Genomic DNA, 24,332 nt, shown 5'->3' on the forward strand with positions numbered 1-24,332 from the left:
ATGTGGCGGGGCCCTGTTGGATACCCACAACCCACAGATCAGAGGCATTGCAAGGCACGGCAGGGCTCACAGCCTGCGCCATGCGCGCTGGCCCACTGCTTTCTGGCTGGGCCGAGAATTGTCAGAAGTAACCCCTGACCACCAGTTGGGAGGCCTAAAATAAATGGTTGAAGATGAAAAACAATAGTGTGAATCTTCAGTGAGAAGATTTCTGGGCTCACTGTCCAAGTTTGGGTGGGATGTGGTTGCTTCTTGTCGGAGGTGGCGGTGGAGGGGGGAGGAAGGTGGGGGAGAGAGAGGGCGAGAGAGCACCATTCCTGGGGGAGAGCTGCTTTCCGATGCTCAGGCGCGCTCTCCCCGCCCCTCCCTCCAGGATCCTGGAGGCTGCGCGCTGCTCCCACCTGACGGACTCGGGCTTTACGCTGTTAGCTCGGGTAAGGCCAACGTCTCCGAAGGAAACCAGACTTACCTTCCTTTACCCCCTCAGAAGGGACTGTACAGCCAACCCTTAGGCCACTTCTCATTTCCCCGGTGGGAGCAAGGACCTGGCACGGGCTCTACAACGGGGGAGGGGCACAGTGACAGGAGTCACTTGGGCACCCAGCTCGGCCTCTCAGCTGCCCCTGCAGCTCCCTGCCCTCATCCTGTGACTCTGTAGTGCTGACCCCTGTGGGGCACCCCCATCCTGCCGAGGAGAACTATGCCTGGCCATCCTGCCTGAGTGACTGTCCCAGGTGGCTCAGCCCCCAACGGCTGAAACACCATGTCACTACCTGTGGGAATCCCGGCAGATCTAAGCACTCCCTTTCCAGGGGGAGCGAAGGGCATGAAGCCCAGAAGGAACCATTCCTCTGCCCAGTCCCGAAGAGCATGTGGCTCCAGGGTGCCCACTCCATGCACTGGTCACCTTAGGAACAGAGCCTGGGCTCCATGGAAGAGGACAAGGACCGGGGGCCAGTTCTCAGGGACAGGCCGTCCGCAGCTGCCTGGTGAAAGGACGCCCTGTGTACTCTTTCAGAACTGCCATGACCTGGAGAAGATGGATCTGGAAGAATGCATCCTGGTGAGTGCTCCCCCTTCACGGTGAGTGCTCCCCCTGCCTGCAGGGGGAGCCAGGGCTCCAGGGCCAGTGAGGGCGTGGCCTGGCCATGCTTAGTCTTCCACTGGGAGGAGGGCGTAGACCATCAGGATGTAACAGGAAGTTCTCTTATTTCCCCAGAACTGGACGGGCAGTAGGCTTGCGTGTTCAGTCACAAGGTCGCTGCCAAGGAGATTCTTGGGTGACCACCCTTGTTCATTTTCCACCCTCACCCCTGGACACTAGAGTTGAGAACAAAAGAATGTTCTTCTGCGGCTCCAGGAAGGCAGAGAGGAGGCTGCTGGTGGAGCTTCTAGTCTGAGTGCTGTGACTGGGTTCTTTCCTTACCTTTCGCACGTTCGTGTTCCAGAGCTGAGTTCTGGTAGGAACCGAGCTAACACAGCGTGTCTCTCCGCAGATCACCGACAGCACACTCATCCAGCTCTCCATCCACTGCCCCAGACTGCAGGCCCTGGTGAGTCCACGCGGCCCGGGGCTGTTCCTGCCTAGGCTGCAGGAACACGTTTGTTTCCCTCCCTCCTCCCCCTCCCTCCCTTCCTCCCTCCTTCCCACTCTCCCTCCCTCTCTCCCTCCCTCTGTCCTTCATCACCACCATTCTTGGTTTCTGAGGCTGTGGATGAACTGACTTGTGGTGGGCGGGATATAAAAATGTTCCTGCTTCCATTTGAGGGTGTGAACCTGATGGTAAGGACCCACGTATTCTCCCTTCTCAGATTCATGGTTGTCCTGTCACGTTAGCAGGTTAGAATGCTAAAATAGAAGCCTGTGGCCCTGTTCACACGCTGGATCTGCTCTGTACATGTCCAGGGAGGCAAACGAAGTTAAAGCCCATCCGAGCACCAGAGAGGGGTCACTGATGCTTTCCCCACTGGCCATCTCCTGACCATTTCGCCTGTGGCTCTCTGCCTGGGTCCACAGAGCCACCCAGGGGAATTGCTCCCTACACCTGCATGCTCCATCACAGCATGTTCTGTGAGCAAACAAACAGGTCAGTAGGTGAGGAGTAGATCCGCTGCTCTCGCACCCCGGATCCATCAGCTTGCTGAGGGGCACTGCCCTGAGCCCTTCACTGCAGATCTTTCCACTTTGGAGCTTGCTCTGGTCTCCAGGACTAGAATTTTATGGTTTCCTTTGACCTTGAATTGTTCTTTTCACTGATCTTTCTTATTTCCACATACTCCCCAGAAACTTTTCCACACCAGCACAGGTACGTGGGGCCTTGGACAGATCTGGGACCCTGGCAGGATTCGGGGTCAAATGATACCCTGCCATATCCACTCTGAATTGTTTCCTTTCCTACTCCCTGCCCCTCACTCTGTAATTCTTATTTCTCTTGCTTTCACATTAGTCCTGACTTGATGTCATCATATCTGAGATAGATGTGTTCTCGCGGGAACTTCCATCCCTGTGTCCCTGAAAGCAGAGCTCCTCTGAGGCTCTGCTCAGCCCATCAGGCGTTCCTGGGTGACCTAACCCCTGCCCTTTCTCCTGCACACACCCCAATGTAGAGTGCACCCCCAGAGACGTGTCAGGAATTATTTTGGCAAAGTGGGGATTCAGAGTAGTTGAAAATTATCTCCATCTTGTCCTTTATGATAATACCAGCTACTGTCAAAATGTTTGATAAGCTGTTATAAGACCAGAAGTTCAAGGCAACGGCCCTTCTTCCCTATAAACCAAGGTAGCAGAAAAGCAGGGAAACAACTGCAGTTGAAATTAAAAGCTTTGCTTTGAACATTCCTTATGTCCTGGACAGAAAACTGGGCTACTGTGTGTAGAGCTCTTTCTCACCCTCTCATTCACTCTGCAAATACAACAGTGTCCCGGGGACCTGGAGAAGGAGGGGATGGTTCCTCAGAGATGGACATACCTGACAGGAAGCCACAAGCAGGAGCACGCGTTCTCCGAGGATACTGAGGCATGGGGGAGCCGCAAGGGTGTTTGTTGGGATCCCACAGTATAGGCACGAGATGAGCCAGTGCAGAGACAGTCTTCAGTCACATAAGGGCGTCTCTGGGCGATTTGGGTACCCAGTGCCACCTAATGAACTCACTACAGGGGAGCTGCCCCTGCCCTTTCGAGCAGAGGAGGCCCTGGCCTTCAGGACAGTGCCCTGAGGTTCAGAGTTTTGAAATGCAGGTTAGCTCTCTTTATTTGTTAAAAAAAATTATTTTTTGTGTGTTTTCCATTTATTTTTTAACTGAATCACAGTGATGTACACAGTTCCAATGGGCCAGTTTCTCTGTCCCCCCACTTCCACCTGCCTCTATAGTAGGCACTTTCCTTCTCTCTCTCTCTCTCTCTCTCTCTCCCTCTCTCTCTCTCTCCTTTGGGCCTTATGGTTTGCAATACAGATAAGAAACTTTATCATGTATATCCCTTTACCTGTGTCCTTCACACCCTGCCCCCCCACCACACACACACACACACACACACACACACACACACACACACACACACACACACTCTTGGAGCAAGCTTCCAACCATTGACCTGTCCTCCTGGCCCATTTACTCACCCCTTGGCTTTAGTTTTGTACTGTATATTTATATCCCACAAATGAGTGCAGACATGCTATACCTGTCCCTCTCCTTCTGACTCATTTCACTCAACTCTTCATGTTAATCTATTTGTAAGCAAATTTCATGGTTTCATTCTTCCTAATAGTACAGCTTATCTCTTACTAAAGATCCGTGGTTGAGGGACGAGACCCCCAGCATGAAGGACAGTGGCTGTGACAGGCCAGTGGCCGACACTTCCCTTGCCCAGACTGTCCTAAAGAGATGTGCATGGCCCTTTAGACCCAGCACCCCTTCTAGACTGCTCTGTGATGCTGGGGCAGCCAGGCCTGCTGCTCACACATGACTGCAGAAGGCGGTCTGCAGGGGAGATCTGTTTGAGGGCACTGAAAGTATGCTCACAGATGATGGCCGTCTGCAGGGACAGGGGGCTCCGATTCAAAGGGCTGCAGAGGGAGGGGGCCTGGAAGGATCTGCAGAGTTCTGGCACCTTCCAAGAAGGCTGTGATCCTCTTTGTTACTCAGGTTGTTGGCTTGTAAAAGGTGTCGCCAGCAGATTTTGTTATGGAGAGGGGCTGGTTTTCTCGCCAGTACGAGGGTTAGTTTCAGCGAGGGACTGGGAGATTTTACGCATGCTGGTACTGGAAAGTATCCAAACAGTTTTAACAGTCTTTTGTGTTAAAGAAGAATGAATATAGGCCCCAAAGGAAAGACATCCAACCCCATTCCTGCCAGGTTTCTTTCATGCTGATTTACCCTTCCCCAGTCACCCCAGTAGTAACAGTAACACCCTCAGGGGGCCTGCTGATCGGCCAGCTTTGGGTTGTCTGTTTTCTTTGGACAGCAGCTCCCGCCCAGCCTGAAGTCTATAGTCAGTTATCAGATTATTTCCTCAACCCTCAAGACTTACCTGCTTCACTTAGTGAAGAAACAATTCAATTTCAATCTCCACTCTCAAAGCCGGAGCTGGGGAAAGAGGGTCTGTTGAACATGTAGTGGTGGGGAAGCTGGATATCTTCTATGTAGCATGTACAGTTGACAAAGCATGTATGTCTTTGGGAGAAAATATACCCAAATTATCTATGTTTTTGCTTGGGGGCCACATGTAACAGTCGTCAGGGCTTGCTCCTGGCTGTGCACAGGGAATCCCCCCCACTCCATCGCCCCCACCCCACCCCGCCGCTGTGGCAGGGCATTCCCCTCTGTTCTCTCCATCCTTTTGGGTGTTGTGGTTTGCAATAGGGGCATTGAGTGGCCATCGTATTCAATCTATAGTCTGCTTTCAGCACACATCTCCCATCCTGAGCAGGTCCTCCAAACACACTTTACTTGGTGTTCCCTTCTCTATCTGAGCTGCCTTTTCCCCCAGCATGTGAGGCCGGCTTCCAAGCCATGGAACAAACCTTCTGGTACTTATTTCTACTATTCTTGGGTGTTAGTCTACCATTCTGTTATTTTATATTCCACAGATGAGTGCAATCTTTCTCTGTCTCTCTCTCTTTCTGACTCATTTCACTTAGCATACTTTCCATGTTGATCCACTTATATGCAAAGTTCATGACTTCGTCTTTTCTAACAGCTGCATAGTATTCCATTGTGTATATGTACCAAAGCTTCTTTAACCAGTCATCTGTTCTCAGGCACTCAGGTTTTTTCCAGATTCTGGCTATTATAAATAGTGCTGTGATGAACATACAAGTGCAGATGTCATTTTGACTATACTTTTTTGTTTCTCCAGGATATATTCCCAGAAGTGGTATTGCTGGGTCAAATGGGAGTTCAATTTCTAATTTTTTGGAAGTGTCCATATTGTTTTCCAAAAGGGCTGAACCAGTCGGCATTCCCATCAGCAGTGTAGGAGGATCCCTTTCTCCCCACATCCATGCCAACACCTGTTGCTTTTGTTCTTTTGGATGTATGCCAGTCTCTGTGGTGTGAGATAATATCTCATGGTTGTTTTGATCTTCATCTCCCTGATGATTAGTGATGAAGAGCATTTTTTATGTGCCTTTTGGCCATTCATATTTCTTCCTTGAGAAAGTTTCTGTTCATTTCTTCACCCCATTTTCTGAGGGGTTGGATGTTTTCTTCTTGTAGAGTTCTACCGGTGCCTTATATACCCTTGATATCAACCCCTTATCAGATGGGTATTGGGTGAATATACTTTCCCATTCTGTAGATTGTCTTTGTATTCTGGTCACTGTATCTTTTGCAGTGCAGAAGCTTCTTAGTTTAATATAGTCCCATTTGTTTATCTCTGTTTCCACTTGGTTGGTCAGTTGTGTGTCATCTTTGAAGATACTTTTAGCTTCAATATTGTGGAGGGTTTTGCCGACCTTGTCTTCAATGTACCTTATGGATTGTGGTCTGATGTTTAGGTATTTAATCCATTTTGATCTGACTTTTGTGCATAGTGTTAGATCGAGGTCTAAGCCCATTCTTTTGCATGTGGTTGTCCAGGTATGCCAGCACCATTTGTTAAAGAGACTTTCCTTGCTTCACTTCACATTTCTTGCTCCCTTACCAAAGATTAGATGATCATACATTTGGGGTTGTGTGTAGGGATATTTCACCCTGTTCCATTGGTCTGCGGCTCTGCCTTTGTTCCAGTACCATGCTGTTTTTTTTTAATTGTTACCGCTTTGTAGTAGAGTTTAAATTTGGGGAGAGTGATGCCTCCCATCGTCTTTTCCCCAAGAATTGCTTTAGCTATTCGTGGGCATTTGTTGTTCCATATGAATTTCAGGATTGCTTGATCCATTTCTTTTGAAGAATTTCATGGGTATTCTTATAGGGATCACATTGAATCTGTATAATGCTTTGGGGAGTATTGCCATTTTGACAGTGTTGATTCTCCCTATCCAGGGGATATGTTTTCATTTCCTCATGTCCTCTTTTATTTCGTAGAATAACATTTTATAGTTTTGTTTGTAGAGGTCCTTTACTTCTTTCGTTAAGCTGATTCTGAGGTACTTGATTTTCTGGGACACGATTGTGAACGGGATTGCTTTTTTCATGTTGATTTCCTCTGTCTCATTATTTGCGTATAGGAAGGCCAGGGACTTTTGGGTATTGATTTTATAGCCTGCGATCTTACTGTACAAGTACTTTACTGTACTATTGTTCCTAAGAGTTTCTTGGTATAGGCTTTAGGATTCTCTAGATATAGTATATAATCTGCAAATAGTGAGAGTTTGATTTCTTCCTTTCCTATCTGGATGCCCTTAATATCTTTTTCTTGCCTAACTGCTATTGCAAGTACTTCCAGTCCTATATTGAACAGAAGTGGTGAGAGTGGGCATCCTTGTCTTGTCTCTGATCTTAGCGGAAAGGCTCTTAGTTTTTCACCATTGAGGGTAATGCTTGCCATGTGTTTGTGGCAGATGGCTTTGACTATCTTGAGAAAAGTTCCTTCAAACCCCATTTTGATAAGTTTTCATCATTAACAGGTGTTGGATCTTGTCAAATGCTTTTTCTGCATCTATTGATATGATCATATGGTTTTTATCTTTACTTTTGTTGATATGAAAGATTATGTTGATTGATTTCCGAATGTTAAACCATCCTTGCAGACTCGGGATGAATCCCACCCGGTAGTGGTGTATGATCTTTTTGATGAGTTGTTGGATTCTATTTGCTAATATTTTGTTGAGGATCTTTGTATCAGTGTTTATGAAGGACATTGGTCTATAATTTTCTTTGTTAGTGGTGTCTTTGTTTGCTTTTGGTATTAGGAAGATATATGCCTCATAGAAACTGGGAGAGTTCCTGTTTCTTCAGTTTCCTGAAAAGCTTGAGAAGAACTGGAAACAGGTTCTCTTTAAATGCTTGGAAGAATTCACTAGTGAATCCATCTGGACCTGGGCTTTTGTTTTTGGGAAGACTTTTGATTACAGTTTCAATTTCCTTGATATTAATGGGTCTAGTCAGGTATTCCAAGTCTTCTTGGTTCAGTCTTGGGAGATTGTAGGAATCAAGGAATTTATCCATTTCTTGTAGGTTCTCTTGTTTCATGGCATATAGACTTTCAAAGTAGTCTCGGATGATCTTTTGAATTTCATTGGTTTCTGTTGTCCCCCTTTTCATTTCTGATTCGGTTTATTAGGGTTCTTTCTTTCTTTGTGAGTCTTGCTAGTGGTTTATCAATCTTGTTTATTTTCTCAAAGAACCAGCTCTTTGTTTCATTGATCTTTCGGATTATTTTTTGGGTTTCCATGTCATTAATTTCTGCTCTAAGTTTTATTATTTCTTTCCTTCAGTCTGGTTTAGGTTCCTTTTGCTGGTCCTTTTCTAAGATTTTGAGCTGTGAAGTCAAGCTATCTATGTAGGCCCTTTCTTCCTTCCTGAGGAATGCTTGCAGAGCTATAAATTTTCCCCTTAACACAGCTTTAACTGCATCCCATAAGTTCTGATAGCTCATGTCTTCATTCTCATTTGTTTCGAGGTATCTTTTGATTTCTTCCTTGATTTCCTTCCTGACCCACTCATTCTTCAACACTGAGTTGTTTAATTTACAGGTGTTTGATTTGGTTCTCCGCATCTGTGTGTGATTAGCTTCTATCTTCAGCGCATCCTGGTTTGAAAAGATAGTTGATACAATTTCTATCTTCCCGATTCTATTGAGGTATGTTTTGTGACCCAGCATGTGGTCTATTTTAGAAAATGTTTCATGTGCACTGGAAAAGAATGTGTATTCTTTCTTTTTGGGGTGTAAAGCCCTGTATAGGTCTATTAGCCCTCTCTCTTCCATTTCTTCCTTCAGAGCCAGTGTTTCCTTGCTGAATTTTGTTCTTGTTGATCTATCCAGAGGTGATAAGGTGGTGTTGAATTCTCCAACTATTGTGTTGCTAGCAATGTCCCCCTTAAAGTCTGTTAGCTTTAAGTATTTAGCTGGTCGCTCTATTAGGTGCGTATATGCTTAAGAGAGTGATTTCTTCCTGTTGTACATATCCCTTGATAAATAGGAAATGACCTTCGCTGTCCCTTCTAATCTTTTTCAACCTGAAATCTATGTTGTTGGATACTAGTGTGGCCACCCCAGCTTTTTTGAGGGAGCTGTTTCCTTGCAGGATTGTTTTCCATCTTTTGAGTCTGTGTTTGCTCTGACTGTTCAGGTGTGTTTCTTGTAGGCAGCAGAATGTTGGGTTTAGTTTCCAAATCCATTTTACCACTCTGTTTCTCTTGATCAGTGCATTTAGACCATTGACATTGAGATTATTGTCATGGGGTTTTGTGCCATCTTTCTGACAGCTATAACTTTGTAATACAGTTTGAAACCAAGGTAACTTTGTCCTTTCTCAGGACTGCTATCGCTATTTAGCCTCCTATATGGTCCCCTGTGCTCCATCAGAAATTATCCCTGAGCAGAGCCAGGAGTAAGCCCTGAGCACCACCGGGGTTGGTGGCCCCGAAATAAAAATAACAACATCCTCCTGGAAAGGGACCTAGCTTCATCAATCTGTCAATTTTATAGCTGAAATTTAGCAAACAGCAGTTTATAACAGAAATACCATTATTACATAAGGAGAGTCATTCTGTTGATAAAACAACTCCAAGAGGAATCGGTCAAGGTCAGGATTTAGCATTTTTCCTCCTTCCCTGTTTGCATCCAGCTATTTCATGTGTCAGTCTTGGATGGTTTTCATTGTGCAGACCTTCCCGCTCCCGCCAGCACTCAGACACCCCAAGAAGCAGGTGTTGCCTTCCCCAGTGGCTGCACTAGCCTTCTGCTTTGCTCAGCTATAGGCACATGGGGACTCCAGATGTTGGCGGCAAAATGTGCCATTTACACAAGTGCCTCCTGCAAGTCTGTGAACAGGGCACTCCAGAGGCAGAAGTGCCCCGCACTCCCCCTCAGGGACTTCCAGTAGCATTTAAAAAAAAAAAACTTTTTCTGCTTATGGAAGGTAAGACTGGAATCCTTTATACAGTTGTTTCTGCCTGGTTGAGAACAGAGGTCTGTCTGTTGTCAACTTTTGTGAAACATCCCTATTGCGCCACGTACTTGAGCATCCCTCATTCTCATGGAAAGAAGGGTACAGCTGTGAGTTGTTTTTCCTGTTGAATATCTGAGTAGTTTCCAATTTGGGCCTATTATAGTCAGCATTACTGTCTTTTGGTTGATGCCAGTGTGCAGTTCCATCAGGAAGATCTAGATTCTCCCTGACGATCTTTAGAAAAATAAGTGTAAAGTATTATACTTCTCAAAAATATCCCTAAGTGACTTTGAAATCAGAGTAAAATTCCTTTATGTAGTCTGTACAGGCTAGAGTGATAGCACACAGTAGGGCGTTCGCCTTTCACGCGGCTGACCCATGTTCGATTCCTCCGCCCCTCTTGGAGAGCCCGGCAAGCTACCGAGAGTATCTAGTCCGCATGGCAGAGCCTGGCAAGCTACCCGTGGCGTATTGGATATGCCAAAGACAGTAACAATAAGTCTCACAATGAGAGACATTACTGGTGCCCGCTCGAACAAATCAATGAGCAACGGGATGACAGTGACAGTGACAGTCTGTACAGCTCTTGTATGGTCCATACCCTCCCAGTTGCTTCTTTTTTTTTTTTTTCTTTTTGGGTCACATCTGGCGATGCACAGGGGTTACTCCTGGCTCTGCACTCAGGAATTACCCCTGGTGGTGCTCAGGGGACCATATGGGATGCTGGGAATCGAACCCGGGTTGGCCGCATGCAAGGCAAAAGCCCTACCCGCTGTGTTATTGCTCCAGCCCCTTCCAGTTGCTTCTTGATTGATATGTTTCACTCCTCTGTTGTCTCATTTGAGTCTCTGCTGTTTTCCTCCTGCCCCTTCCAAAGTCCTATATGTTCCTTCTAGTCCTCTTCTAGGCTCCTAATCATAAAAGTTGTCACTTAGAGCAATTCTCAGCTGGGGTCCTATGGCTCCTTGTGGGTGCTCAGGTTGCCCTAAGGGGACCACAGGGAGGAAATGAGGTCAGAAGGGAGCCATGGTTAAAAAAAAAATAATCACTGACCAGTGATGTTAGACCACAGGATTTAACATTTTTTATTAATTTATTTTTAAGAGTTTTTATTCAAACTTAAATGTGAGGGGAAAGAGAGGAAATACGTGTTCAAGATAGAACACAAGCTCAGTTTTACTATTTCATTGTTATATTCTCAGCTCTACCAGTATTATTAGAAAGTATTTACTCGATACAACATAGGGTTTGGCACAGTTGCAACTCATTTAAAGGAACAGACGAGTAATTGGATCTGCGATGCAGTCATTTTTCGCCTCTGAACTTGGATAGTGTGGTGAATTTATCCTACATATATCAGGAGGAACAGGTCAGGTGTTAGTCCTGCTTTGAAGAACTTCAACTACAAAAATGAAGTTTTTTACTGCCCCTACAACAGTAAAATCTGAATTTTATGTTCTGCAGCCCTGTTTATCAGACAAATACCAGTAGTGTTAGACTACGGGATTTAAGCACTATAGCACTGTCGTCTCATTGTTCATCGATTTGCTCAAGTGGGCACCAGTAACGTCTCCATTGTGAGATTTGTTGTTACTGTTTTTGACACATCGAATACGCCACGGGTAGCTTGCCAGGCTCTGCCATGCAGGCGGGATACTGTTGGTAGCTTGCTGGGCTGAGAGGGATGAAGGAATTGAACACAGGTTGGCTATGTGCAAGGCAAACGCCCTACCCACTGTGCTATCGCTCCAGTCCACAGGATTTAAGATTTTTTTCATTCTTTTTTTAAAGCAAGATAGTTTCTATTGAAATTTGAATGTGAGAGAAGAGAGGAAATACGTGTTCAAGATAGAACACGGGTTCCTCCAGCCAACCCAGGTTGGATCCCAGCATCCCATGTAGTCCCCAAGCACTGCCAGGAATAATTCCTGAATGCAGATCTCTGAGAATTGCCAGGTGTGGCCCCAAAATAAAAACAAACAAATCCAAAGTGGAAAAAGCAAGCGAAGATACAAGCAAACAAAATACATGTTCAAGGGAGAACACAGGCTTGAAGAGCAAGCTTAAAATCTTTTTAGTCATCACATTTGTTTGCACCATTTTCTAACTGAACAAGGACATCAGATTCATCCCTGGGCTTCCCCCTCAAATGGAGAGTTGGGCGCTATAAGCGCTCTCGGTGCTACTAATTGAAATTCCACTTAGTTCTGAGTCCCCCTGCATTGAGCAGGCGATGTAAACGTGCCAGTGCCCAGCCAAGGTGGCCTGGGCTTGTGTTTACCCTGCAGTGACTCCCACCCACTACACCCACTCTTCTCCCCGCCCAGAGTCTGTCCCACTGTGAGCTCATCACCGACGACGGCATCCTGCACCTGAGCAACAGCACCTGCGGCCACGAGCGGCTGCGTGTCCTGGAGCTGGACAACTGCCTGCTCATCACCGACGTGGCGCTGGAGCACCTGGAGAACTGCCGGGGCCTGGAGCGCCTGGAGCTGTACGACTGCCAGCAAGTCACGCGGGCCGGCATCAAGCGCATGCGGGTAGGTGGGGCGGGACTCAGCCCCAGCAGGTCTGTAGCAGGGACCAACACCGGTGTTCTGTCCGTGTCAGTAGGTACACTGAACTCTTATAAGGTGTTCTCCTTAGAGTAAAATCCCCTTCTTAGGGCCCGGAGTGACAGCACTGCAGGTAGGCCATTAGCTTTACACACAGCAGTCCCAGGTTTGATCCCTAGTGTCCCATGTGGTTACCTGAGCACCGCCGGGAGTAACCCCCGTGCACTGCTGGGTGTGATCCAGTAAGCCAAAAAAGAAAAAAAAAAAAAAAAAAACGCCTTCTTAGACCTATGCCTCAACCCCCTGCCAGATTCGTATTTCGGGGGTTGGAGCAAAATAGCACAGCAGGTAGGGTGTTTGCCTTGCACACGGCCAACCTGGGTTCGATTCCCAGCATCCTGTATCGTCCCCTGAGCACCGCCAGGAGTAATTCCTGAGTGCAGAGCCAGGAGTAACCCCTGTGCAACGCCATGTGTGACCCAAAAAGCAAAAAAAAAAAAAAAAAAAAAAAAAAAAAGAAAAAGAAAAAAATTCATATTCCAGAATGGAGGAGGTCTGACCTGGTGCTCTGTATCTTTATTCAGTCCTTCCCATTTAAGGGGTCTTGGCTCATGCCTCAGTAAGAGTGAACTGAATATGCCTTTTTACTTCACCAACATTGTTTTTTTTTGGGGGGGGGGGCTCACACCCGGCGATGCACAGGGATTACTCGTGGCTCATGCACTCAGGAATTATTCCTGGCGGTGCTCAGGGGACTATATGGGATGCTGGGACTCGAACCCAGCTCGGCTGCATGCAAGGCAAACGCCCTACCCGCTGTGCTATAGCTTCAGCCCCAACAACATTGTTTTCTTGACTTTAAGTTTAGGCCACTTTGCATTTATACTCCAGCAGCCACATGCAGTACTGGTGCAGTAGTACATGGGTAGTACTTGCATAATGGGTAGTGTGCTTGCTTTGCATGCAGTCAATTCAGGTTTGCTCCCCGGCACCCTATCTGTGGTACCCTGAGCATTGCTGGAGTGGTCCCCGAGCGCAGAGCCAGGAGTAGCCCTGATTACTGCCCTCTTGGGTGTGGCCAAAACAACCCAAAGGAGTCACGGCCAGGCAGTAAGGCTGTCAAGACATCTGGCTTATATGTGGAACCAGTGGCACCTTGGGTAGGATCGCTTTTGTCACCAGGTGCCATGTTATGGGTGGTGTAGGTCAGCAGTTGTGGCTCTATCCCACAGAGACCATTTCTGCCTAATAGTAAAATGAAGTAGATCACATGTATAGGGGCTTCTCTCCATGCCTAGAACCCTAAAAATCACTCAAGATTCCTCTGCTTTCTCTCCATCCAGGCTCAGCTGCCTCATGTGAAAGTTCATGCCTACTTTGCACCTGTCACCCCACCAACAACAGTGGGAGGAAGTGGACAGCGACTATGCAGGTGCTGTGTCATTCTCTGACAGCAGCTGCTGGGCCCATGGCATCTGGACTTGTCCCATTGCTCAGAGAAACTGGAGTCTGTCTGACTCACTCCACCATTCCCCAAATCTCGGGTCCACTGGGAAAGGAAGACATCTGCAGGTAAAGCACTTCTGTAAGGACTGCAGTAACTCTGGTGACAGTTCTCACCTTTATTCTACTGAGACGCATCAGATCAAAGCCTGGTATCAATTCACACTGGCAAGAGCACAGATCAAGCAACTTGGATCTCTAGGAGGTGGGTACCTGCCTAAGATACACCAGTCCTCTCCTTGGCTCTATCAGCATTCTTCAAACAGACCATCAGTGTTAGCACAAATCAGCAGAAAAACTAAAATGCTGTTTATTTTCTACCTAATACTTAAGCCAACGACTTAACTTTAATTCACAATGATTCCATTTCGATTAGCAGGATGTTTCCACTTTGAAGACTAAACAGCAAATTTATTTATGAAGTAACTGCACTGCAAATTGGTATTGCTGGATAGTTTCATATGTAGAAAACTTGTGTGAAAGGTGAGTTAACAGGTTTCATAAGACACCAAAGAAATGGGGACAGTGAGCTGGGTGGAGCAGGGTCTGCATCGGTTCTATCAACTATCACCTTTGGGGCCAAAAAGTACACAAGAAAGTAACTGGGTTCTAGTTGGGAAGAAAACGGTAGCAATGCGTTGTTACAGGAGATAAAGAAATTCCGTCATACCACAAAATTTGGGGGAAATGAAGGCCTAGAGTTACATATACAATATAATCAATTAAAAATAATGAATGGATGCATGTAGAATGGGTGTGATTTTTTTCCCCAAGTTTATTTTAAAATCTTAGAAATCAAGTTACACCAGAACTATTCAAAAGTTTTACACTTGTAAAAATGAATAAACCATTGCAGTACTTTATTGCTATATTCGTAATGCAGACAAATCTGAGCACAATCATTTTCCAAAGTCACACCTTCCTTCCTTAATGCCATCTCAATTTGACGCTCCCTATTCTGTACTGTCACATCTGTGAACTTCTGTGGTAAAGGTCTCCTCAACCTGAAGATTCCAGAGCTCATGAGAAGATGAAGCAGCAAAAACAATGTATTTTTCCCATAACTAGCAACCAGTAAAATTTCTATTTGATGGCCAGTTTTAGAAGCATTTAGGATACAATGCCTTGCCTTTTTTAGACAACACATATAATAGCAGAAACCAGTTTAACAGGATTATCAGTGCAAGACAATAAAATAATCAGAACTTTAATGAATTACCCCAGCATTTATGAGCCTTAAATTGTTAGACCCAGCAGTTATTAAAATACAAATTTATACCAATGAGGGAAGGGCATATGTAAAATGATTGATTCAGAAATCTAAACAAAAGAACACAGAAAGCATACGTGCTTCAGTGACGGGGGATTAGTTTCCATTGTAAAATGACGAGTGGCCCAGGCATTATTAGGTTGAGCCATATTGAACTCACCTCTTGGACCACATTTGGTCCACATTTGGACCAATGTGGACTCAGAACCTGTCTCTCTCTGATAAATACAGGTGTATTTTAAATTTTAAATGAGACACACATTTGCAAAACAGACAGAAAACATTTATTATACTGAAATGTGTACATCCTACTATTAAACAAAGTAGCAAATTTGCTGGTGCCATGATTTAACCTGTTTCAGACTAACATTCAGTGCCACTTGGTATCATGTCAAGTTTGATGAGCTTTTAAATGACTTAACCCCCACTTCTATACCCTGATGAGGAATTCAAAGTAGCACACAGCATTAAATGACATTTATTGTTCCATAAATCTTGAGACAAAGGAAAAAAAGAATGCTAATTAGACAAGACAACCAAAACTCTAAAACAAAGAGAGAAGCTCATTTCTTTCCCCAAAGATACTGGTACAGAAACCCATGGGCTTAGGCAAGCAGGGGAGACAGACAAGCGAGCTCTCCTGCGCCAACATGGAGCAGTAGGTGCTTTTACACCCCAGGTGAAAACAGAGGCGGTGCGCTTCTTAGTAGCAGATAACCCTCTTGATGAATAAAACATAAACTCAGAGCTTTCACGGACTCGGAAGAAGTTTGCAGTCTGGAAGAGGTTTCAAATTAAAAATTACTCTATCTCATTTCTACCTGAACAAAGTGAAGGACCAAGGAATACACTCAAAAATAAAACACCTGGGTAGGTAATGCAATCTTTAAAATGGAAAGCCTTTTAAAAGAACCGAGTGCTACGCCACAGAAATGCTTGCTGGCGACTTTGGAAAGGGAGGTAATAAAGACGGGAAGGTGGGTGCGGAAACAGACTCCCTTTACAAGTACACTACGGACAAGCAATGGGTTCTGCGAGAGAGGCACTCTATTGAAAAAGCTATTGTGTGGCATATAAAAAAGCCCTAAATAATCACCAGAATGTTCATCCATGACTGTATTAGCATTCAGAATTTGAGAAGTGTGAATAATTTTTATGCTACAGTTTAGTGTATGGTTTAGGGTATCCAGTGTTTCATGAATAATTTCAGTTCCATGAAAATCCCTTAACATCAATCAGAAATTATTTTCCCCTGCTAGGTCATCTATTTTCACTGTCTGAAGATGGGGTGGGACAGAAAGGATGGTCAGAAATGGAGGAAAAACAGAAAAAAAGGCAATGAGGCTTCAAAAATGAGAATCAGAAACAAACGCTAAAATGGAAGAAGCAAAGTTTTTCAATAAATCCACAACAAAGGAAAAAAACAAGTCTTTGTACCTATTAGGATTTACACTGATCCTCTCACCAAGGTACTCTTGATAATGCAGTTTGCTTCAAGCCCGCCTTCCCGGCTTGGATCTTCCCCGGCGGATGGGCACGATCTCGTCACACACACACACACACACACACACACACACACACAGACATGATCTCTGGTGAGGAGGTGCGGGGCCTCTTCCCTGACCCCAGTCCCTGCCTCTCTCCGCAGACAGGTCCGTGCTGGCTCCAGCCCAACTCAGGGGACTCTCCCTGCCCCAGGCCAGCAGAAGGTTCAGGCAGTGAGAGCCACACTGGCACAGAAAGGTAAATGCCCAAGAACGTCTCTACATTCACTTCCAAGCCGCAGGAGTGGACGCGGACAGCAGAGGTTCCTCCAGGATCTGTGTCCACTGGCCTGGCGGCCGGCTCACCCCGCAGGAGGCTGGGCTCTGGCAGCGGCAGGGAGCAGAGGCACCTCACAGCTCAGTACAAAGGTCGTATGTTTTCAATATGAAACATTTCATACGATAAAATCCAATCCCAAAGACTTCTTGGATTCAGTCTTCACACACTTTTAAGCGTGACTATTTGGTACTGAATATAGTTCAGACTATGTAGGATGTCACTTCAAAATTATGTGGATACCACCACCATTTTCGGCTGCCAAAAAAAAAAAAAAAGTGAAAATAGTTTTTTCAGCCAAGCAATCTATTTCTGGAAGAAAACTCCCCAGAAATCTGCACCCCAGCTTATATCTTACCCTTGATTCTGGGGGGGGCAGGTGGTAACTGGTTAACTGGCTCCATCATCAGTGCTCTTGCCCTGCACTCATGCCTGGTGTGTGTGTGTGTGTGTGTGTGTGTGTGTGTGGTGGGGGTTGATGGGTGTGAGGGTCACATAGGGATATCACTACAAGCAGTAGGAACAGGCCAAACACCGAGCTGGTAATAAATGATGCATAAATAATTCATTGTCTCCCCTGAGAAATATCTGAAACACTTAAAAATTGCATCACACCTCAGCATAGTGTTTCTCAGGAGAGGTGGAGAAACTATACATCAAGGACCAGATAAATTTCTCCTGAGGACAGAAGTCTGTATGCAGGGCCCGGCCTGTGGTATCTACAGCTGGCAGTGTCACTGTCCCACAAAACACAGCCACATTGTGGCAGTGTGAAGTCCGTGTTTCAGATAAGGGATCAGTGCAGTTAAAAAAGTGCTGGGAACAGGAGAGAGAGTACAGGATACATCAGGTGTTTGCCTTGCATGCAGCCTACCGGGTTCGTCCCCAGCACCACATATGGCCCCCCAAGTCCTGCAATGAGTGATCCCTCCCTGAGCGCAGGGGCAGAAGGGAATGAGGTGGGGTGGGGTGGGGGGGGAGGGCGCGGGCGAAGGAAGTGAAATGGAAGAAAGAAAAAGTACTGGTCTGAAAACCAAACCCAAGGCATCTGTGGAGGGGAGAGAGAGTGGGAGCCAGGCCTAGGTGAGGTCAGGCGGAGCAAGCGTCAGGCGTTCTGAGAGGGTGATACGTCAGCAGCTCTCCAGCATGGAGTTTCTGGGCTCATAATGGATTTAGATCTTGACACCAGATATCTTAAAGTCTGAATGTATTATTTCCTCACACAATTTTACAGTATTGAAAGCCCTTCTTTAAGCCTTTCCCTGGACTCAGCAGAGCCACCGTGGCTCCCTCTTCCAGTCTCGCCCTAAGTCTAGGACTTGAAGTCACTGCTGCTAGCTGAAGGCTTCTACATTCTCATCGCAAGCCCAGGCGTCTCCTGTGAGCCCCAGATGGGCTAATGGTGGACATGGGATTTCTACGCACCTCAAACGAAGTTTCTGATGGCTCTCTGCCAACACCACCTACCTCTTTACTGGGACCACTGTCTACTCCTGCCTTCCCTCAAGTGTGGAGCCCAATGCCTGACATGCACTGGCATCACGTGGCCCCCAAGCACCTCTAGGTCTACGTACCCCTCCCCAAAGGAGACACCAGGACCCCTCATCCTGACGCCTCCTGCCTCTAGTTTACCCACTTTCTCATCTCTCTACAAATCTGCAAGAGTGTAAGAAACATCAAATCACATCACTCCTTTGTTTCAACAATTTTCCAACACCCGAGCATTTCAAGTAAAATCAAACTGCCATGGTCACAGATGGCATGCAGCCCAGGCCCACGCCCCACAGGGCCGTATGCTCTGCCACCCCTCAGCCCTCCTCAGAAGCCACACTTGGGGCCAAAGTAATAGTAGGGTGGACAGGGCCATTGCCGGAGCATGCCCTGAGCACTCCTGGTGTAGCCCCAGAACAAAAAGAAGTCACACATACCACCCCACTCTGGGAACCCTTCTTCACACAGTCCCCTGCTTCTCACAAGTCTCAGAGAAGCGCTGCCTCACAGCCTCTCACCCCATCCAGAGCTCCCTGATCCAAAGGACCTCACTCATGCCTGCTTTCTCCCCCATGGCAAGGGGCATGTGTGTCCATTCCCAGTCAGGGTGCTCAGGGATCACTCCGGGCAGGAGGCAGTGGGAATAGTGGGGTGCTGTGCAGTGCCGGGAATCAAACCCAGACCTCCTGCATAAAGCATGTGCTCAGCCCATTGAGAACTATTCAGCCCCAGCACTCAAAAACATCTATATGGGCCAAAGAAACCATCCAAAGGACCTGAAAGTATGAGGCCCTGGCACCACATGGTCTGAGTACCTTATGCCCAAATGGCCATTCCCCTACATTATAGCTGCACATCTACTGGCCAATTCTGGTTCGCTTTCCCTGTTCAAGCAGCTGTTTCATGGAGTCAATTTGCTCAAGATTTTTCTAATACCAGAAGTGTGATTAGTGACATAAGGTGCTCAGGACAACCGTGACTGAATGGAAATTTTTTCCCTCAGGTAGGAGGACTGACTTATTTGCTACTGTTCATTAAAATTATTTGAAATGTTCATTAAAACCACATATGCAAAAATTACCTTTTACTGTGTAGAATAAAAAACAACTCTCATCTTGAAAGTTCTGAACCATCTAGAAGGATAAAACAATATAAGTACAATGATCTTTCTTAACTGAAAAAAGATTAAAGTTATTAAATATTATGTATGTACTGGTACACAAATAAAATTCAATTGTCAGTGATAAATCAGCAGGTACGATAATAAAAGTTCCCATCAGCTACATGGAAGAGCCTTGTGTGCACCAGGCCTGCTTCAACCAGGGGTGCACTCCCTGCTGGACTCTGGGACCAGTGACCTATGGACTGGTCCCAGGCTCCAGCACTGGTACTAGACCAGCACCAGTGACCAATTGACTGGCACTTGATGCCTAAATGCTCTTCTATTGGGAGATGGTACTCCTATTTTTACAAACTAATAGCAGATAAATGGAAATTTATATATCTAGAGAGAGAGAGACACACACACACACACACACACACACACACACACACACACACACAAATACCATTATAAAAGGCAAAAGCAAATAGACACGCCAGTTCAAGTTACCTGATCACTAACAAGAATGTGAATACCAGTGGGACCCTGTCTGTAAACCTGGTGAATTTGGTGAAAAGGAATATTAAACACCAATGCAAGTTTTCGAGCAACTTCTGAGGCAACCATTTCTTCCAAGTAGATTGCATGATAAACTGGAAAACAAAAATAAAAAAACCATGTTAGCAGTCATCTTTGTTTCCTACTTTGCCTCTTGAGATCAGACTATTCTAAAAAAAATATAAACAATTTTAAATTTTAAAAGGAACTTTTTCCATCCCTTGCTACCTTAGAATCTCTGACTCCCCTCTGAAATACAATAATGAATTACTTACATTTATGTACAACTTAATAAATGTTATCAGTTACCTCTGTACAAAGGGACTTGAAGCTTTCATTTTTTACTTAAAAACAAGCAGGACTGATGACAAATAGGCATTAATCCAACTTTTGCTTTAAGAGATTAATCTAGCTTGCACTCATGCTGCACAACTTTGAAGAGTATACTAAAATATCCTTGAACTGCAGACTTTAAATGGAAGAATTCTGTTATGTCAACTATACCCAAAGAAAGCTTTTGAAAGAAATCTCTACGGAGATGGTTGGAGCTTGTGCTCTGCATGTGTGAGTCCCAGGTTCACTCCCTGGCACTGCATGGTCCCCCAAGCACAGATGCGGCTCCAAAACAAAAATACTATATTTCTAGCAATATATAAAAGGACCCCTAAAAGGTCAGTTTCAATTCAGTAATCCTACTTCTAACAATCTTGTTTTTAAAAAATTGGATCACAGTGAACTAGTTACAAAGTGTCGGGCATACAATGTTCCAACACCAATCCCTTTGTCCACTTCCCTCCACCAATGTCCCACTTTCCCATCCACAGCGCTGTCTCCCAGCCCACCTCCATGAAGGCATATTCCTCTTCACTACTGTCCTAGTGTTCAACTTCCTATCTTACAGCCCTCCATCCTTACCCCAGTGGCAATCTTCCTACTGAAGACGTTGTGCTCTTTGTTTCTATTGCCTTTACCCATTTGATATTCTCTTGTAAACTGAGTGATCATTCTGTTTACTCCTTTGTTTTTTCTTTTTGAGGGCGGGGGCAGGAGACAGTAGTTGGTGTTCAGGGTTTATTCCTGGCTCTGTACTCATGGATCACTCCTGATGGTACTCAGGGGACCATATGCAGTACTGGCATTGAACTCGGGTTGGCCTCATGCAAATCCAATGTCCTACCTGCTATACTATCACTGTGACACAATCTACTGACAATCTTAAGGCACAAAAAAAGCTGCCTGTATCTCCCTCTACCCACCACAAGAATTAAAAACACATATAGAAGATACCACGTGGAAACTTAAGAATGTGGTCAATGAAGCAGCCTCTTCCTTTAGAGTTCCAGTAGCAGTTTACCTAGTGTTCTGTGTCTCTGGAACAAATGTAACTTAGTAAGCAGACATCGTCTGCATGGTGCCTGGCACATCTGCACTGAATGAGTCTTACAGATCCTGCTTAATTACAGATTCAAGTCAGACACCAATCAGGAGTATTAATAGTTAGAACTATGCTTCCCCACATCGGAGTTTTTCTCTGGTGTGGGTATGGGGCAACTGTGTATTAGTGAAAGTTTTAGATTTTGGAACTATGAGGTTAACACCACAGAGATGAGCAAAAGTTTCTACCCACAGGTTCACGGTAACTTCCTCATGAAAGCTATTATTGTCGCTGTGGCTCCAGGGCTCTGAGGTGCTAAGCAGCAGCGACTTTTCCAAGTTCTGTGGACTGGCAGTTGAAAACCCAAGCAGGGGGGACCAGTCTATAGCCAGTGTGGGCCAAACCCAGACTCCTCCTCAACCATGTACATTTGATCGGCAGATTCGGGGCCCATCACCTCCAGATTGTTCACGGCTGTTTGGGACCTAATATAGCAGAGTTGAGTGGGGGGAAAGACCCCTTTCCACATAACCAATGATAGTTACAATCTGGCCTTGTAGAGGAAAAAATCTGCTGACCCTTACCTGTCCTGCGCTACCACTCTAGTGCATCAGCCCTAATCATATGTAACAAGTGCAAAAGATCTTAGCATTTTATGGTTCTAAGATTAAAATCCTCTATTTTTAGTCTTAAAATTCACATTTGAAGCTAAAAAGATCCCAACATGGAAAAGCTCTCAACAGCCAGACCCTCCTTGGGAATTTACAGTAAAATTTAAATCACAAAGTGTCATTCCGACTGAACAGGCTTCCTTCAGTTCCACAGCATGCTGCCTCTGCAATGCTGCCTGCATTCTGTTAACAGACCGAGGGGCCAAAGGGGAGGGCACCACACACCCACCGCCCACCCGAGAAGAGAGGCTTCCCCACCTGCTGGCCAGTGAAAATAAATATTTCATAGACCACTAAGGTCAAAAATTAAAAAGTTATAATACTATTAATACTATTTCATGAATTCATTTCAAAATCTAGTGTCAGTGAACATTTTACGCAGGTGCAGCTTGTATAAATGGCAGGAACATTTCTGCAGACTGATGGTTGAAAACCACTGCTTTAGGGGGAAAAAAAACTTGCTTCTTGAAGGACCACAATGAAAGGAGGGACGAAGCCCTGTTTTTGTTTTTTTTTTTTGTCCTCGTCTCTTTTATGGGCCACATCTGATGATGCTCAGCGGTTACTCCTGGCTCTGTACCCAGCAATCATTCCTGGCATTGCATGTGGGACCATATGGGATGTGGGGGATGGAACCCAGGTCAGCTGCATACAAGGCAAATGGCCTCCCTGCTGTGTGACCGCTCTGGTCCTCTTGCTTGTTCTCTTTCCTACAAGAAAGGTACCCCCATGCCTTAAGAAGAGTGGAGTTCCCAAGCCAGAAACCCGAGCCAGGCCCATCATAAAGCTCTCCAGGCTGGAAGGACGAGGCCGAGACAAGCAGACCTACCTGGCACAGTCTCGTCGCTGCATCTTTGCACAAATCTTATCCTAATATTTCCTTTCCCAGCCAGTGAAAGGAAATATTAAGAAATCCTCCTTTCTTGTCAAGTTAACAAGGTGACACCTTTTTCATTTTAATAAATCTGAAGCTCAAAAAAGCAAGAACTCCTGGCATTCAGAGCCACAGAGAGCCACAGTGTTCTGAGTACTGACACGGGCCGTGCGTCGGTGTCCTGTCTCCCACGGCCGTGGCCCTCCCGCTGCCACTCTGCAGTCACACCCTTATATTAGAAAAGAACCGAAGCCCGTCTCCGTATTTCTGGTTCTAGCCTCACTGTCAAAAAGGAAGCTGAGAGCCCTCGATACCCACCATAAGGCGTCCCGCTGCCATTGTCGCCCCCACTGCCCACAGCCTGCTGCTGTGCGTGCAGCGGGGTGCCACCCGGCTGTTCCTGGCAGACGTAGATGGTCAGGCGGGGCCTGACCGACCTGCAACCAGAAAATGTATTCATGAGCTTGGGCGAGAAAGCTGGCTCACACATGGACAGATTCATATATACATTCTGTTTCCTTATGAGAACTTTACAGTGCTATTTCATCTTAGAGTTATTTACTGATGGAAATAAAAACACCTCATACCAACTATCAGAGGTGGACTCATCGATGATCAGAGTGTAAACTACTGACATGATCTGCCACATGTTGGTCAACTTAAATTTCAAGATGAAGTTAGCAATTTAAAATCAGTAAGCTTCAATTTTAATGGAATTCTCACATCACAAATCCAAAAAAGAGCAATGACTGAATATGATCTTTACAAAGCAGCATAGTTTATGATGCTATCATTTTAATTAACAATCAGAAATTTACATTTTTACTATTTAGTAGTCATATGATCTTGAGAACCATAGATTCTGTATTGCTCACCGAAATGAGAAGTTTGTTTTCTTGGCAACAAACCCAGTCGTCTTCAAGAAATCAGTACTGCCCATGTGCATTTTTCTACCAGTCTTACAGTCTACCTCTGCCCTCATCAGTGCCTGCATCATATTGTCCTGCCCTGAAGGTGTACACAAAACAGTCTTCTCGTGAGCACGGTCTGCCACTGTGCAACGCGCACACAGGCACACGCCCACCTCGCGTGGACACACATTCTGCCCGATTTCCCACGGAAGAGAGAGACACTCTTCTTCCAAGTGAAAGAGCTCCTTTTAAACACCATGTTTTACCTTGACTTCAGTGAATTATAGAGCCGAATTCCATCGGCTGCACCACAAATTTGTACTAAATCTTCCTTTGTCAACTTTAGTAAGTCGGCACCTGGAGAACAGCAGAAGCAGATTCTTAACAAAACACATGAAACAAAATGACTGGCAATCCTGCTGGGCATCAGTCTCCACCGAGTACAGCAAAAGCATAACAGGAACCCCAAGTACATATACATACACCAGAGGTTCCCCCAAAAAGTGGCCTACAGCCCCCCTTTTGGGGGACTACTATCACACAGCACTGGCCTACCTTGTTTAAGCAAACAGAAAAGCACCCTCCAGTTGTATGCAAGGCTTCTGCTGCCTTCCCCAGGAGTTGGCTCACAGCCTGGGATACGCATG

The 24,332-nt window shown here is 45.7% G+C and overlaps 2 protein-coding genes across 6 annotated transcripts in view; one reads left to right on the plus strand and one right to left on the minus strand.

The window, feature by feature from the left end:
- Positions 1 to 15,399, plus strand: part of FBXL2 (F-box and leucine rich repeat protein 2) — a 67,806-nt gene extending 52,407 nt beyond the window's left edge. For all 4 annotated transcript variants that reach the window (XM_055134104.1, XM_055134100.1, XM_055134101.1 and 1 more), the window contains 5 exons: positions 374 to 434; positions 1,019 to 1,063; positions 1,497 to 1,553; positions 11,882 to 12,094; positions 13,453 to 15,399. In XM_055134104.1, the coding sequence (XP_054990079.1) occupies positions 374 to 434; positions 1,019 to 1,063; positions 1,497 to 1,553; positions 11,882 to 12,094; positions 13,453 to 13,560 (484 nt within the window). In that variant the 3' untranslated portion in view covers positions 13,561 to 15,399. The remainder of the gene's footprint in view (positions 1 to 373; positions 435 to 1,018; positions 1,064 to 1,496; positions 1,554 to 11,881; positions 12,095 to 13,452) is intronic.
- UBP1 (upstream binding protein 1) overlaps positions 15,345 to 24,332 on the minus strand; it is a 68,802-nt gene continuing 59,814 nt past the window's right edge. For both annotated transcript variants that reach the window (XM_055134099.1, XM_004603857.2), the window contains 5 exons: positions 23,952 to 24,042; positions 23,093 to 23,211; positions 19,807 to 19,949; positions 19,276 to 19,327; positions 15,345 to 16,961 (listed from right to left, as the gene is read on the minus strand). In XM_055134099.1, the coding sequence (XP_054990074.1) occupies positions 16,924 to 16,961; positions 19,276 to 19,327; positions 19,807 to 19,949; positions 23,093 to 23,211; positions 23,952 to 24,042 (443 nt within the window). In that variant the 3' untranslated portion in view covers positions 15,345 to 16,923. The remainder of the gene's footprint in view (positions 16,962 to 19,275; positions 19,328 to 19,806; positions 19,950 to 23,092; positions 23,212 to 23,951; positions 24,043 to 24,332) is intronic.

This window comes from Sorex araneus, chromosome 4, assembly GCF_027595985.1.
Source record: "Sorex araneus isolate mSorAra2 chromosome 4, mSorAra2.pri, whole genome shotgun sequence".
Lineage (NCBI taxonomy): Eukaryota > Metazoa > Chordata > Mammalia > Eulipotyphla > Soricidae > Sorex > Sorex araneus.